This window comes from Malania oleifera, chromosome 9 (assembly GCF_029873635.1).
Source record: "Malania oleifera isolate guangnan ecotype guangnan chromosome 9, ASM2987363v1, whole genome shotgun sequence".
In the NCBI taxonomy this organism is placed as follows: Eukaryota; Viridiplantae; Streptophyta; class Magnoliopsida; order Santalales; family Ximeniaceae; genus Malania; species Malania oleifera.
Window position 1 is genome coordinate 61,796,216 of NC_080425.1, and position 12,895 is coordinate 61,809,110.

Consider the following 12,895-nt stretch of genomic DNA (forward strand, 5'->3'; position numbering starts at 1 on the left):
ACTTACATAAAGACTTCTTAAGACTTTGACTTTCTAAGCACTTCAGTCTTCATGCTTTTCCATCTCTTGAGTCTATCTTGATTTCCAACTTCAATTCACTTTAAGCTTCATCAAATCATCTTTGAATCCATGCTTTAATAGTATAGGCTTTATGAGATCTTCTTTCTTTGGAGTGTATGAGCTTTCAATAATCCCTGTGTGCACTTGACCTTGTATTCACATACTTGAGTCTGGAAATATCATCACTTAACCAAATATGTTAAGTTTCTTTGCTTTGTTATCATCAAAACAAGATTTTAAGCCTTGCAAGGCCAACAGTGCCTAATGAAAATATATCAACTCCTTAAATTTTAAATTTTTAAAAATTTAAGTACGAAATTAACCCTGACAAAAATGGGTGTTTGCATGCAAGACAAATTTCAATCGCTAAATATATTTTATACTACTAGGTATTCTTGATTCTCTATGACTGCTAAGAGATGTTTTATGATATTAATGTGCAATTGATGCTATGAACATAGAATCTGCCATAGGTGCATGCAAACACTTTCTCTCTCTCTCTCTCTCTCTCTCTCTCTCATGCACACATTTATAAGGGTTTTGTATTGTTAGTGGTCTTAACAGTGCGTTCTAATTGCTCTTTTTGTGGATAAAAAGGGTTTCAACCAATTTGAACCAAAGAATGCAATGCATAACGATATAGAGAATCATGATACACATGGTTTGATATAATAATCATGGGAGTAGAATTGTTAGAATATAAATTGAGTGTTCAATTCTAAACGATATCTGCTTGGGTTTGAAAATATGATGTTCAATAATCCGTTTATGTCTCAAGAAAAGGGATCTAATTTTAGAGGTGAAGAGAAAATTTGCAACCCTAGAGCGGGATCCGAAAATATCTAGGCTACATTTGGATCTAGATAAGCCTTTTTGAACTCGGGTTAGCTTGACCCAAATGCCATATCCATTAGAATTTAGACTACCCATGAAATTCGGATCATGATCAACTGGAGCCAAACTCATGGACCATTTAACTATGGGTTGACCCAAGTGGTGGATCTGGATGTGAATTGATAAACTCAAGATGGACTCAATCAAACCTGTCTATTTGGCAATCAAGGATTTTTTAAGAAAATTAACCAAGGGAGAGGAAGACTAGAAAATAAAAGAAAAAATCATGTTTTCCAAGAAAGAAAAATAGAAGAAATAAAAATATATAAGCATGTTGGGAGACATAGAAACCTAAAAAATATGAGAGGAGAGTATCAGGTTTTAGAGGGGAGGACCTAGTGTATCCGACTTTGTTGAACCTTCCTCTTCCCTTGTTTCATAAGGATAAAGAGATAATGAGATTAGATCGCCTGAAGCCCAGCCTTATTTTAGTGTTATGTAAACTTTTGTCTTTGTTGCCTGCACTTCACAATATTTGGAAAAAGGGGGGGGGGGGGGGGAGAATTTTCTCAAAAAAGGTGGCACATTTGACCCCAGGTTTCCCGTTCAAATAAAGCAAGCGATTAGGGTGTTACTGGACTTACTGTTGAGTTTAAATTTAGGACTGGCATAGTCTTGTGGGTAGGGCTTGGAGATAATTCAATTTGTACAAGGAACTAAAGTTCATCCCTACGATAAAAGACCTTTATTGATTCTTCTTCAAAATCTTGTCTAGATCCTCAATGGTGATGTAGGAACAAAATTGGACAAGATGGGTGTTGAAGGAGGCGTGAGGCTTGGGGGGCCATGTGAAGTGGATCTCTATGCTGAACTTGTGGAAGAGGTGTAGTAGCTGCATAAGGTATGATAGGGATTGTCCACCTGAGAGGTGATGTATGAGAAACCATTGTTGGATTTGAGGTAGAAGGATTTCTTTAAGTTGGCGGCATGTCTTTTTCATGCCTTACTGAAATAGGAGGATCAATAAAGTCATTGTTCCCATGTAGTAGTGAATTATCAGGAGGGGTTCAAGGCAATCCCTTGAGGTTGTGATCCCAAGGTGGATGTAGGAACCATATGATTGATAGTAGCAACTACTTGATTAAGAATTTTCATATTCTTTTGAAGAACAAACACCTTTTCTTGAAAGGTTTGAAACATATTAATCATTCGTGACATGTAGGAGGTGAAGCCTAGGGATTCTACATGCTCAATAGGATGAGTGTTGATTGTGGAAGGTGGAGGTATTTTGATGGCTAAAGTGATTCTCTGAATTAGTGAGAATCCAACGTGGAGGGTGAGAAAGAGCGAGCTTGATGGTTCAAGTGTCCAAAAGATCCGCTGAAAAGAATAATTAGGGAGTATCTGTAGAGGAAAGATAGAATGTTGTAAGGTGTCATATTCCAATAATAGATTGACATGTCACATCTCAATTAATGAAACGTATATATTATTTAATTGAATCCAGCAATGACACATGGTTTGAGTGAGAAATAAAGAAGGAACATGTGACACGAATGACATGCGGATGCTTAAGCAACTTAAGCAAAGGCTAAGGGGTAGGAATCCAGTTAGAGAAACCCCGACTCAAGCCCGCCAAGTCAAAACTCTCTAGAACATCCCAAGATTGGGATTGTTAAAGACCCGCCATGTGTCTCTATGGCCAATTTTGGCATGCGACATCAATATTAACCTCTTGCAAGAATGCAAGCATAATATAATTGATATTTAATTTACTTAATATATTCATGCAAGATTGGCATGGATTAGGTCAACAATCTAGCGTAAAGTGTTAATTTTATGCATTTACAGAGAGCAAAGATTTGGTTTTTGAAAATCAGGCTCTCTCTATTGAGTAGATTGTGGTTAGAACAGTAAGAGACAGAAGCTACATCTCTAGTGAAAAGAGATTTAACAAAATCTATTAGGTTGTTGTTTGCTGCTTGTTGAGTAATTGGGTAAAATGGAAGACCTAAACTCAATGATAGGTCTCTCCCTCTATTTATAATATATGTAAGTACAATAGGAATGACCATAATATCCTTACTAACTCACACTTATTACAAATAAAATTCTTAACACATAATAATAATAATGTTGAAAGACTAAATGACCATTAACACTCGCCCTCAAGTTGGAGAATATATATCATATGATTCTAGCTTGTTGCAAATGAATTTCACATGAGCACCTCCCAAGGCTTTAGTGAACAAATTAGCAAGCTGAAACTTAGACTTCACATGAGTGGTCGTAATGAACTTTTGTTCAAGTTTCTCTCGAATAAAGTGGCAATCAACTTCAATGTGCTTTGTCCACTCATCGAAGACAGGGTTGGAAGCAATATGAATAGAAGCTCGATTATCACACATCAATTCCATAGACTGAGAATGTGGAAAACCTAGTTATTTCGACATGTTCTTCAGCCAAACAAGTTCACCAGTAGTGTGCACCACAACCCTATACTTTGTTTCACCACTCGACTTGGCAACCACAACTTGTTTCTTACTTTTACAAGACACCAAATTACCACCGACAAAAACACAATACCCGGTTGTGGATCTTTGATCAGATGGTGATCTGACCCAATCTGCATCTATATATCCCTGAATATGAGTGTGACCTTAATCGTGACATAAGAGACATCTCCTTGGTGCACCTTTGAGATATCTCTAAGTGCGAATTATTGCATCCTAGTGAATTGTTCTCGGGGAATCGAGAAACTGGCTCACAACACTTTTTGCGAAGGATATATCTGAACAATGAATGTGAGATAATTCAACTTTCCAACAAGTCTCTGGTACTGACTTGGGTTAGGCAACAAATCACCCATATTTGGAATTAACTTACTATTGAGATCCATGGGTGTATCAACAGGTTTGGATCCCAACAACCCTGTCTCATTTAAAAGATCAAGAGCAGCATACTTCTTTTGTGACAATATAGTTCCCATACGAGATCTTGATACTTCTATGCCCAAGAAGTACTTCAATGGCACCAAATCTTTGGTCTGAAACTTACTCTGTAGAAAAAGATTTAGGTCTTGGATGTCATGATCATCATCACCAGTGATCACAATGTCATCCATATATACAATAAGCAAAATACTACTTGATGGAATGTGACGATAAAATGCAGAGTGATCTATTGCACACGATGAAATCCAAACTCAAGTACTACAACACTAAAATGGCCAAACCATGCTTTTAGAGATTGTTTTAATCCATAGAATGACTTCTTGAACCGACATACTAAACCTGACTCCCCTTAAGCAACAAACCCAGGGGGTTGCTCCATATATACCTTCTCATGAGGATCACCATTTAGGAAAGCATTCTTCACATCTAATTGATGCAAAGGAAAATGACAAGTGGTGGCTAAAGAAATAAAGAAACGAACTGAGGCAAGTTTAGCAAATGGGGAGAGTGTGTCTGGGTCATCCAAACCATACACCTGAGTATACCCCTTAGCAACGAGGCGGGCCTTCAGACGAGCCATAGAACCATTAGGATTGACTTTCACATTGTACACCTAGAGACAACTAATCATAGACTTATTAGGAGGAAGAGGTACCAAATCTCAAGTATCATTATCATGTAGTGCACACATCTCTTCAACCATGGACGTCCTCCATCCATAATGGGATAAGGCTTCAGAAATAGATCTTGGAAGAGCAACAGAAGACAGACTCCTAACAAAACAGTAATAAGAGAGTGATAAGAAATCATAACAAACAAAACTAGAGATCGGATGTTGGGTACAAGTGCATTTACCTTTTCAAATAGCTATTGAAGGATCAACATCATGAGAAATAAGATCTTCCCGCGAGGGAACTAGAGGCATAGTAGTAGAAGTTGGAGGAGGTACTTCCCCCTTGAGTCGCCGTGTGTATACCTGCAAATTGGGATGATTCAAGTGATGAGAAGGACTTAAACTGGATGAAGATGTAGGAGGATTGGGCGCAGATACTAGGTTTGGATCTAGAAGGCAAGGCACTCATCAAGGTCATTAGAACTCAAGGAATCATAGTAGTATGGTGTGGACTCAAAAAAGGTGACATCAGCAGAGACAAAGAATCGATGTAAAGTAGGACTATAACATCGATATCCCTTTTGAGTATAGGAATAACCTAACAAAATACATTTGATAGTACGAGGATCCAACTTATCCATTCCTAGAGATAACTGATGGACAAAGGACGTACAACCAAATTTACGAGGAAGGGAGAACAAAGGAGCCTTAGGAAAGATAACTGGATATGGAATTTTACCACCAAGGATAGAGGATGGCATTTTATTGATGAGGGAGCAAGCTATGAGCACAACATCACTCCAAAAGACTTGGAGACATTCATTTGACACAATAGGGTACGAGTGACTTCATGAATATGTTTGTTTTTCTACTCTGCAACAACTTCTTTTTTTTTGTGGAGTGTGGTTACAAGAGGATTGAAGGATTAATACAAGAGTTAAATCATATAAGTACTGAATTGGGTACTGAAGTACTCCTTAGCATTGTCAGTACGAAGTATCTTGAATAACATGTCAAATTGAGTCTTTATTTGGGAACAGATAGCACTAAAGGTATCAAACGACTCGGAACGATATTTCATTAAATATAACCAAGTCATCCTAGAGTAGTCATCAACAAATGTAAAAGTATTGAAACCCCAACTTTGATGTCGCACGACTAGGACCCCAAATATTTGAATGGACAAGCATGAAAGGACTAACCACCCGTTTGTTGACCCGGGGAGCAAAGGGAACGCGATGATGCTTGCCCAATTGATAGGACTCACAGTCAAGATTAGACGCAAAACTCAATGTAGGAACTAATTGTTTCAACTTGTCCAAGGGCAGATGACCAAGACGACAATGGATTGAAGTGGTGTAGCTGCGACTGTGCATGTCCAAGGACAGATGACCAAGATGACAATGGATTGAAGTGGTGTAGTTGCGACTGTGCAGGCAATGGGTGGAGAAGGCGACTCAAAGTAGTAAATTCCACGAGTCTCGCGTCCTGTGCTAATTATCTTTTTCCGTCTTCAGATCCTAAATAACAACAGAATTAGGAAGGAATGTGATAGAACAATTTAGTGACTTTGTAAGGTTACTATTTGACATAAGATTGAAAGGAGATTTAGGAATGTATATAGCAGAAGAAAGAGTTCCTATCCCCTTAACATCAATAGTGGTCCCATTAGCAAGGGTAACTTGAGGGAGATTTTTTAGGATATTGGAGATCAGAAAAGAAGTTGGTTGCACTTGTTATACGGTCAGTGGCAGCAAAATCGATAATCCAAGGATACCAGATGACATGCAGACTATAGGATTACCTTTTTGGGTAAAAGAAGCAATGTGATAAGATGCTTGTTGAGACAATTGATACTGTAGAAACCTAGAATACTCCTCCTTTGATATAGTCATAGTATGCGGTTCACTAAAACAAGTGACTAACGAAGGAATCATACTATTGTGATGTGCAAACGTCATTCCAACATTCACAAACTCAAACCAATGATCATAAGATTAATTGTTGTGACAATTGGAACAACCACAAATAAGGTGACCCACCATGAACAAGCCATAGATAAATCAGTACAAGGCTGACATAGCACCAAGAAACTCACATGCAGCCCCAAGAAAGCAACACTCAGCACTGGAACAATTGGAGAGATGAACCACTGAAACTACCATGAACAAATCACCAACAACCTCAGGTGCAGCCCCAAGAAAGCAACACTGCCACAGCCTCACACAAAGAAAAGTCTTATGAGCATTGCCACCTCCCCAAGAAGGTTACCAATGACCATTTCTAACACCGAACAACAACTAGCGAATTACCATGAATGCATTGTCACAACAAAGATTAGATCTTGGAGCAAATACACATGCCCAACAGCTTGATATTTTAGTATATGGAAGGAATTAGAATAGTGGTTCAAAAAACACAGCAAATCCCACTGTTTCAGACCTAATAAACTCATTAACAATTGATAAACAGCTTCACAAAGCATCAAACAACCATTCCTTGGATGCCGCACTGCCACAGATGAGGTGAACAACTCACCAACGGATATAGCACTGCCACTGATGCGAACCTCAAACGACACGCGTTGAGACCCAACAACCAATATTGGAATGCTTGCCCAAGAAAGCTAAAATTCAGATTTTGGATAGATATGAATGGTAAACCTCGACCCGTTGTTTACGACAAACAAGAATTTTGGTATATATGACCTCAACCCATTGTTTAGAGCGAAACACGAACCTTGGTATAAGGAAGACGCCACAAACGGTGGTGGAAAGCCGTTTGATAAGTCGATAGTGAACGCCACGGGAAATCTCGATAAGTTCGAAAAGTTCTTCAAAAGAACCAAGAAGAAACAAAGCCTCAAAGCCTCACATTTTTATTCCTCTTCTTCAATCTTACAATGGTGAGATATATATAGCTAGTATGGGAGACAAGAACATTAAACACTTAGCAATTCCCACACAAACATGGGAGACAAGAACATTAAATACTTAGCAATTCCCATACAAACATGGGAGACAAGGACATTAAATATACCAACTTACTAGACACATTAATGACTCTCACAACTTACTAAAATACTATGCAAGCTAAGTTGCCTTGCAATACACCATTAAGTCAAATCCCATATTTGAATTAGCACACAATTATTAATAAGGAGATTAGAGTCATTAAGTAAGATTAGCTCCATCACAAACTTGAATTAAGTTTAGCAAGTCTTCATCTTTCTTTGGGCCATGCTTGGAGTGTCCCATTTTTGAATAAGCCCAAATATCTTGAATCAGCCCGTGAAGTATTTCTTTGATTTTCTTGGATCTCGCTCTGATGATAGGCCCAATTGAAACATATAATGGATCCTTCCATGGTGCTTATTGATTCTCATCAGCCACAGCCTCACAACTGAACATATGAATGCTGCCACAGATCCAAAAAACTCAAAAAAAAAGCCTTCACAAGCCTTGACCAAACATTAATTGTAACGACCCAGCCCTTTACACGGACGCAGGTGTCACTATCATACATCAAATACCTATACTTGTTCAAGATATGGAAACAACCCGCCCTAAACAGGGACATACGGGTGTAAATCATACATAATCATGATGTAAATGTTGCGGAAAAACATAAACATCCATTGGGATTACTACTAGACTTATACCAAAGTTTACTAGTACATCCACACCATTTCTCATAAAGTCATACATAGGATAAAAATTCTTGTTATTATAATCCTCCAACAGGACTTTCATCTAGGTTTAATACAAGATTTAGATGCTTACGTAAGCTAACCAAAGACAATCTCCCCAATCCTTTTAGCTATTAGGACCGACGCACTGATGAACCTGAAAACAAAGGTTGTATGATAGGGTGAGACACCTCTCAGTAAGGAAGAAAGAGTTACAACAGTGTGTGACTGCATACGTGCATATTTTCATTCAACATCTGGAATATAAATCAAATATTTTCAATACAGTAATGCATCAGGTATATCATTATTCATATTACAAAATTCCTACATCTGTCTTTCGACCATTTAATGATTTATCAGATGACCAACAGCAAAATATCCCTATAACCAGTTTTACCCCGTGTCCCGGGTTGTGCACTGATACTCGTCCAATGCCCTGTTCGTGTAGGCACTGTCGAGTACCTACTTACGATTCGACTGCCTCCATTGGCCCAATATCAGCCAATGGTTTCACCCTGCTAGCCGACTATCTTGGTACCCACATTGTTTAGTACGTGTGGTTGCACGTGTACATCTAGTTACGATATCGCGCCATATCATATGACAGTAGTTTATTTCAACCCTGCAAAGAAAGTATTTTTCAACCCTCCTGGGACTCTTAAGCTGTGGTTCCGTGTATCATAAATTCAATTTATACAAATATGATAACCTGCGCAATTCCAGTATTTTTCACAAATTCAAATAATAGCATTGGGTTCAAATCGGCGTCTTTCCACTCAGTTTACCCCTCTTTGTTTACTGATTTAGCTCGGTGTATCATCGGCCTCCGTTTATCACATTCTCAGTATAACAAATTTGGAACTTCGTTCCCATATTCTATATCAATAGTATAGAAAATTCCATCTATTTCCATTTCAACATATATCCCACAAGTTTACTTCAAAAACTCGCTAAATGATAGAAATTCAATATACATAGTTTAACTGAATAAATAAAGGATTCGAGTCTCTCCTACTATAGTATAAACACAAATAAACAATATTTGTAAAATTTGGAGATCACACGTCGAAATCCTCGTTTTTACCAAAAATCGTAAAATCGTCAAACCGACATTTCTACTCGGTAGAATTTCACAAATAAGCAGTTAAATCATACATAATAACATAAACTAGCTTTTTAGCGGTTTAATTTTCCAAATATGCTGTTGTAATCAAATTCCCCTTGCCTTATACTCGAAATGAAAGTTCGTATGAAAACGGTCCAAATCGACAACCCGAGATCCCGAAAACCTAAAACCACAGAACATAAACTTACTATGTTTTCTATTGCTATCCAAATATCCAATCAAAATTAGGATCAGATTCCTACCTCGATTCTTGGGAAAACCCGAAACTCTCCGAAACGACGATCCGATCCACTAAAAGTGTAAAGTTTCCTCTTCTGATTTACGCAGTACCCTCCGTTTTTGGAAATGGATGACGAACGGCGAAGGATCTTAGAGAGAGAGAGAGAGAGAGAGAGAATAAGAGAATTTATAGAATAAAACCTAACTTAGCTCTTAAGTAATCTAAATAAATATCTCCTTCAAGATATTTATATATAAATATCTCAAAATATCTTCTCCAAAATATCTTTTTATTTATTTATTTTTTTTTTCTTGAGGTCGGGTTACTACGTTAATGGAATGCTGCGAGTGCATGGTTGAAAGAGGTTGAACTGTTGAGAAAAAAACTGACCTAACAGCTTGATAATATAGTCTAGAGAAGGAATCAAACCATGGCAGAGGTTTTAAAAAAAAAAAAAAAAAAAAGGTGGCTGAAATTCACTCACGCCGGCTCATGAGACCGTCCCTGCCAGCATTTGGCTGTCATGTGGGGACTCCTCCGGCAATGGGATTTTGTGGGGTGAGTCGTCCCCCAGGGGGGGGGGGGGGTTTGTTTATGGATGTATGGTTGGTTTTGTGAAATAATATGGGATGGAGGTGAATCTAGGAAGGACAGCCGTGGGAATGGTGTTTTCCAGCGATGGCTGAGTAGGGTTTAGTTTGGATCACGCTTTGATACCATGTTGAGTAATTGGGTAAAATGGAAGACCTAAACTCAATGATAAGTCTCTCCCTCTATTTATAATATATATAAGTATAATTGGAATGACCATAATACCCTTACTAACTCACTCATTACTAACAAAACTCACATAATAAAAATAATGCTAAAAGACTAAATAACCATTAAAACTGCTGCTTTCTTTGTCTGTTGTGTGCCTTTTTTTTTTGTTTAAATTTGATTGTGGTGGTGTCTAATTTGTGCTAATATATTCTCTTACCTTCTAAAAAAAAATCCAAAACATAAAGCAAGCTAGCCCTTTAGGAATTGTTTTTGTGCATTTTGAGCATTGCACGTCTCTTTTGCATGTTCTGTTATGTGTCCTTTCATATGCATGCACATGCGTCTCTGGTGGGTGCCTCATGATGAAGATGAGAGACGGTGTATTAGACTTCATTTAGTTTATTTGAGGGGTAGATTATTTAGTGAAACTCCCTTCTTGGAACATTTTGGTTTGTGTGGTCTTTTTCATAGAACACCTAAAATCAATCTGATGACAGAACATGGGGTGGGACAATTGTGTCTTGAGATTTCATGAAGTGTGATGAATGAAGGGGCAATTGTATACTCTCGAAATCTCATGAGGTGAGATGAACTTTGTGTGCTTGCATGGAATTTTTAGATTCACATAAAGGAATTTAATATTAAAATGGTTGGTAATTGAAACATTAAAACATTTGGAGCTAATTGAACTCCATTGATTCAACTTGGTTTATTTAGTTAGTTTGTGGAATGGGTGTTTTAAGGAATGCTAATACTTTTCCCTTTCATAAATGTACTTTTGAACCTAATTTTGGTATCAGACTGAGAATACTAGTTCTTTGAACTTAGGGTTATCCGAGAGAAATCAATTGAAAGTGATGAAGTGATCTAACAATACTACAAATAATAGGTTAGTGGCGAATTTGTTGTCTTAATAGATCCATTTCTCATCCTGTTTTTATACCATCATATTCCCAGTCGAGGCATTGGACCCTCAGTGCATACATTGTAGCACTGCCATTTGGAGTTTGGACATACAAAATGCAAGAGTTATAAACTAAGTGGCACTGATACCAAGTTTGCCGTGACAATGGAGAGTAGAACCAAAAATAAGGAATAGGGTGTGACAGTGCAACAAAATCTTACAATAGGAGAGTTGTATTAGGGTAGTAATGGTGGAGAGATGTGTAGAGCTCTTGCCCCTTGGGCCCTTAGAATGCATTTGTACGCTCTTATGGAGACCTGGACTTTCAGAGCCAGTCATGCTCCTGCCTAGCTTTTTTGTGCAGATCAATCTGCTAAACATGCATAGCTTCATAAAAAATATTAGTGGGTTGATATGCCAGAAATGTTTTGAAGAACTAAATATGCAGTCATGAATTATTTAAATGTTAACTGCTGAAAATTTATTCAAATCAAGCTTCTGATTTATTTTTATTGCACAATGATTAGTTTTATTACATGTTTGACATGCAAGAATGAAATGGGATTGAATTTATTTTTTAAATTTGTGCATATTTTTTGTTCAGTTTTTCTTTCCAAGCACACCCGATTTCATTTTTGCATATTTGTTGTTTAGTTTTTCTTCCCAATCACACCCAATTTCATTCTGCAACCGAAACATGGCTAAAATGGCTTGCAATTGCAAAATTTTGGAGACTTGGGGTCTTTGAACGAGTTTAAGGAAACAACTTCTCTATATAAAAGCAGTGGTAAGGCTGCATACCGATGACCCTCCCTTACCCTAGCAAAGCGGGGAGCACTGTGGCCTGGGATGCTTCTATTTATTTTTTTTTAAAATAGTTTTCATTCGATTCTTGGAATGTCGAAGAGACTGGTTTATTTCAACTTTCTTGTTTTGTTGTTTCCAGCTTGTAATGTGGGATCAATTAAGCTTTACATCCGGTATGGGGCCTGCAGCTGTGGAGCTACTGGCAACTGGAGTGGAAGGTTACGTTAATCAAGCCAAGCGAATTGAGGAATTCCTTGGGAAGGTCTGGCCTCCCCCAAATGTTTAGGTGGTTTCGTCGATTCTGAAGCAAATCTCTGCCCAAATAAAAAATGATCACTGGTTCAAAATGCCGTTCAAACCCCATCCCTGCTTCTCCTTTCCCACCTTTTTCTTTCATGTCATGTGTTTGTCTTCCTCATTGTGGTCTTCTGCTATTTATTTTCACGTTTCTTTCCAGTAAAACTTAGTTGTTTCAACAATTATCAGTTTTGGGTGAATTTTTTGCCCTTCATTTTGTTTTTAAATGACCACTAGACAAGAAATTCCTTGTAAAGAGAGGGGTGGGGTTGCATTAGCAGTTTTTCCATTTTGGGAGACACGGTAATTGCCTTTTTGATCGCGGTGGAAAGGGTGGTCAAAGCCTGTTCCACTTACAACCAACAAATGGCCTGAACTTCGACCCTGAGCATGAATTTGGGGTCTTATACTTGAATTGGTGTGGATTTAGATGAAGCTGTTGGGAATTAACAATAAATTTTTAAAACCTGCGAGAAACAAAATAGAGAAAGAATATATGCCAAAGAAAAAATTAATCATATGGACAAGACAATATTTACGTGATTCGATAATTTAAAAAATTAATCATATGGACAAGACAATATTTACGTGATTCGATAATTTTGCCTACGTCCACGGAGTTGTAGA

General features: G+C 37.7%; 1 protein-coding gene across 1 annotated transcript in view; it reads left to right on the top strand.

Moving 5' to 3' along the window:
* Positions 1–12,524, top strand: part of LOC131163850 (uncharacterized) — a 56,889-nt gene extending 44,365 nt beyond the window's left edge. Inside the window, exon 13 of the mRNA XM_058120647.1 lies at positions 12,111–12,524. Within this exon, the coding sequence (XP_057976630.1) occupies positions 12,111–12,257 (147 nt within the window). The 3' untranslated portion in view covers positions 12,258–12,524. The remainder of the gene's footprint in view (positions 1–12,110) is intronic.
* The last annotated feature ends 371 nt before the right edge of the window (positions 12,525–12,895 follow it).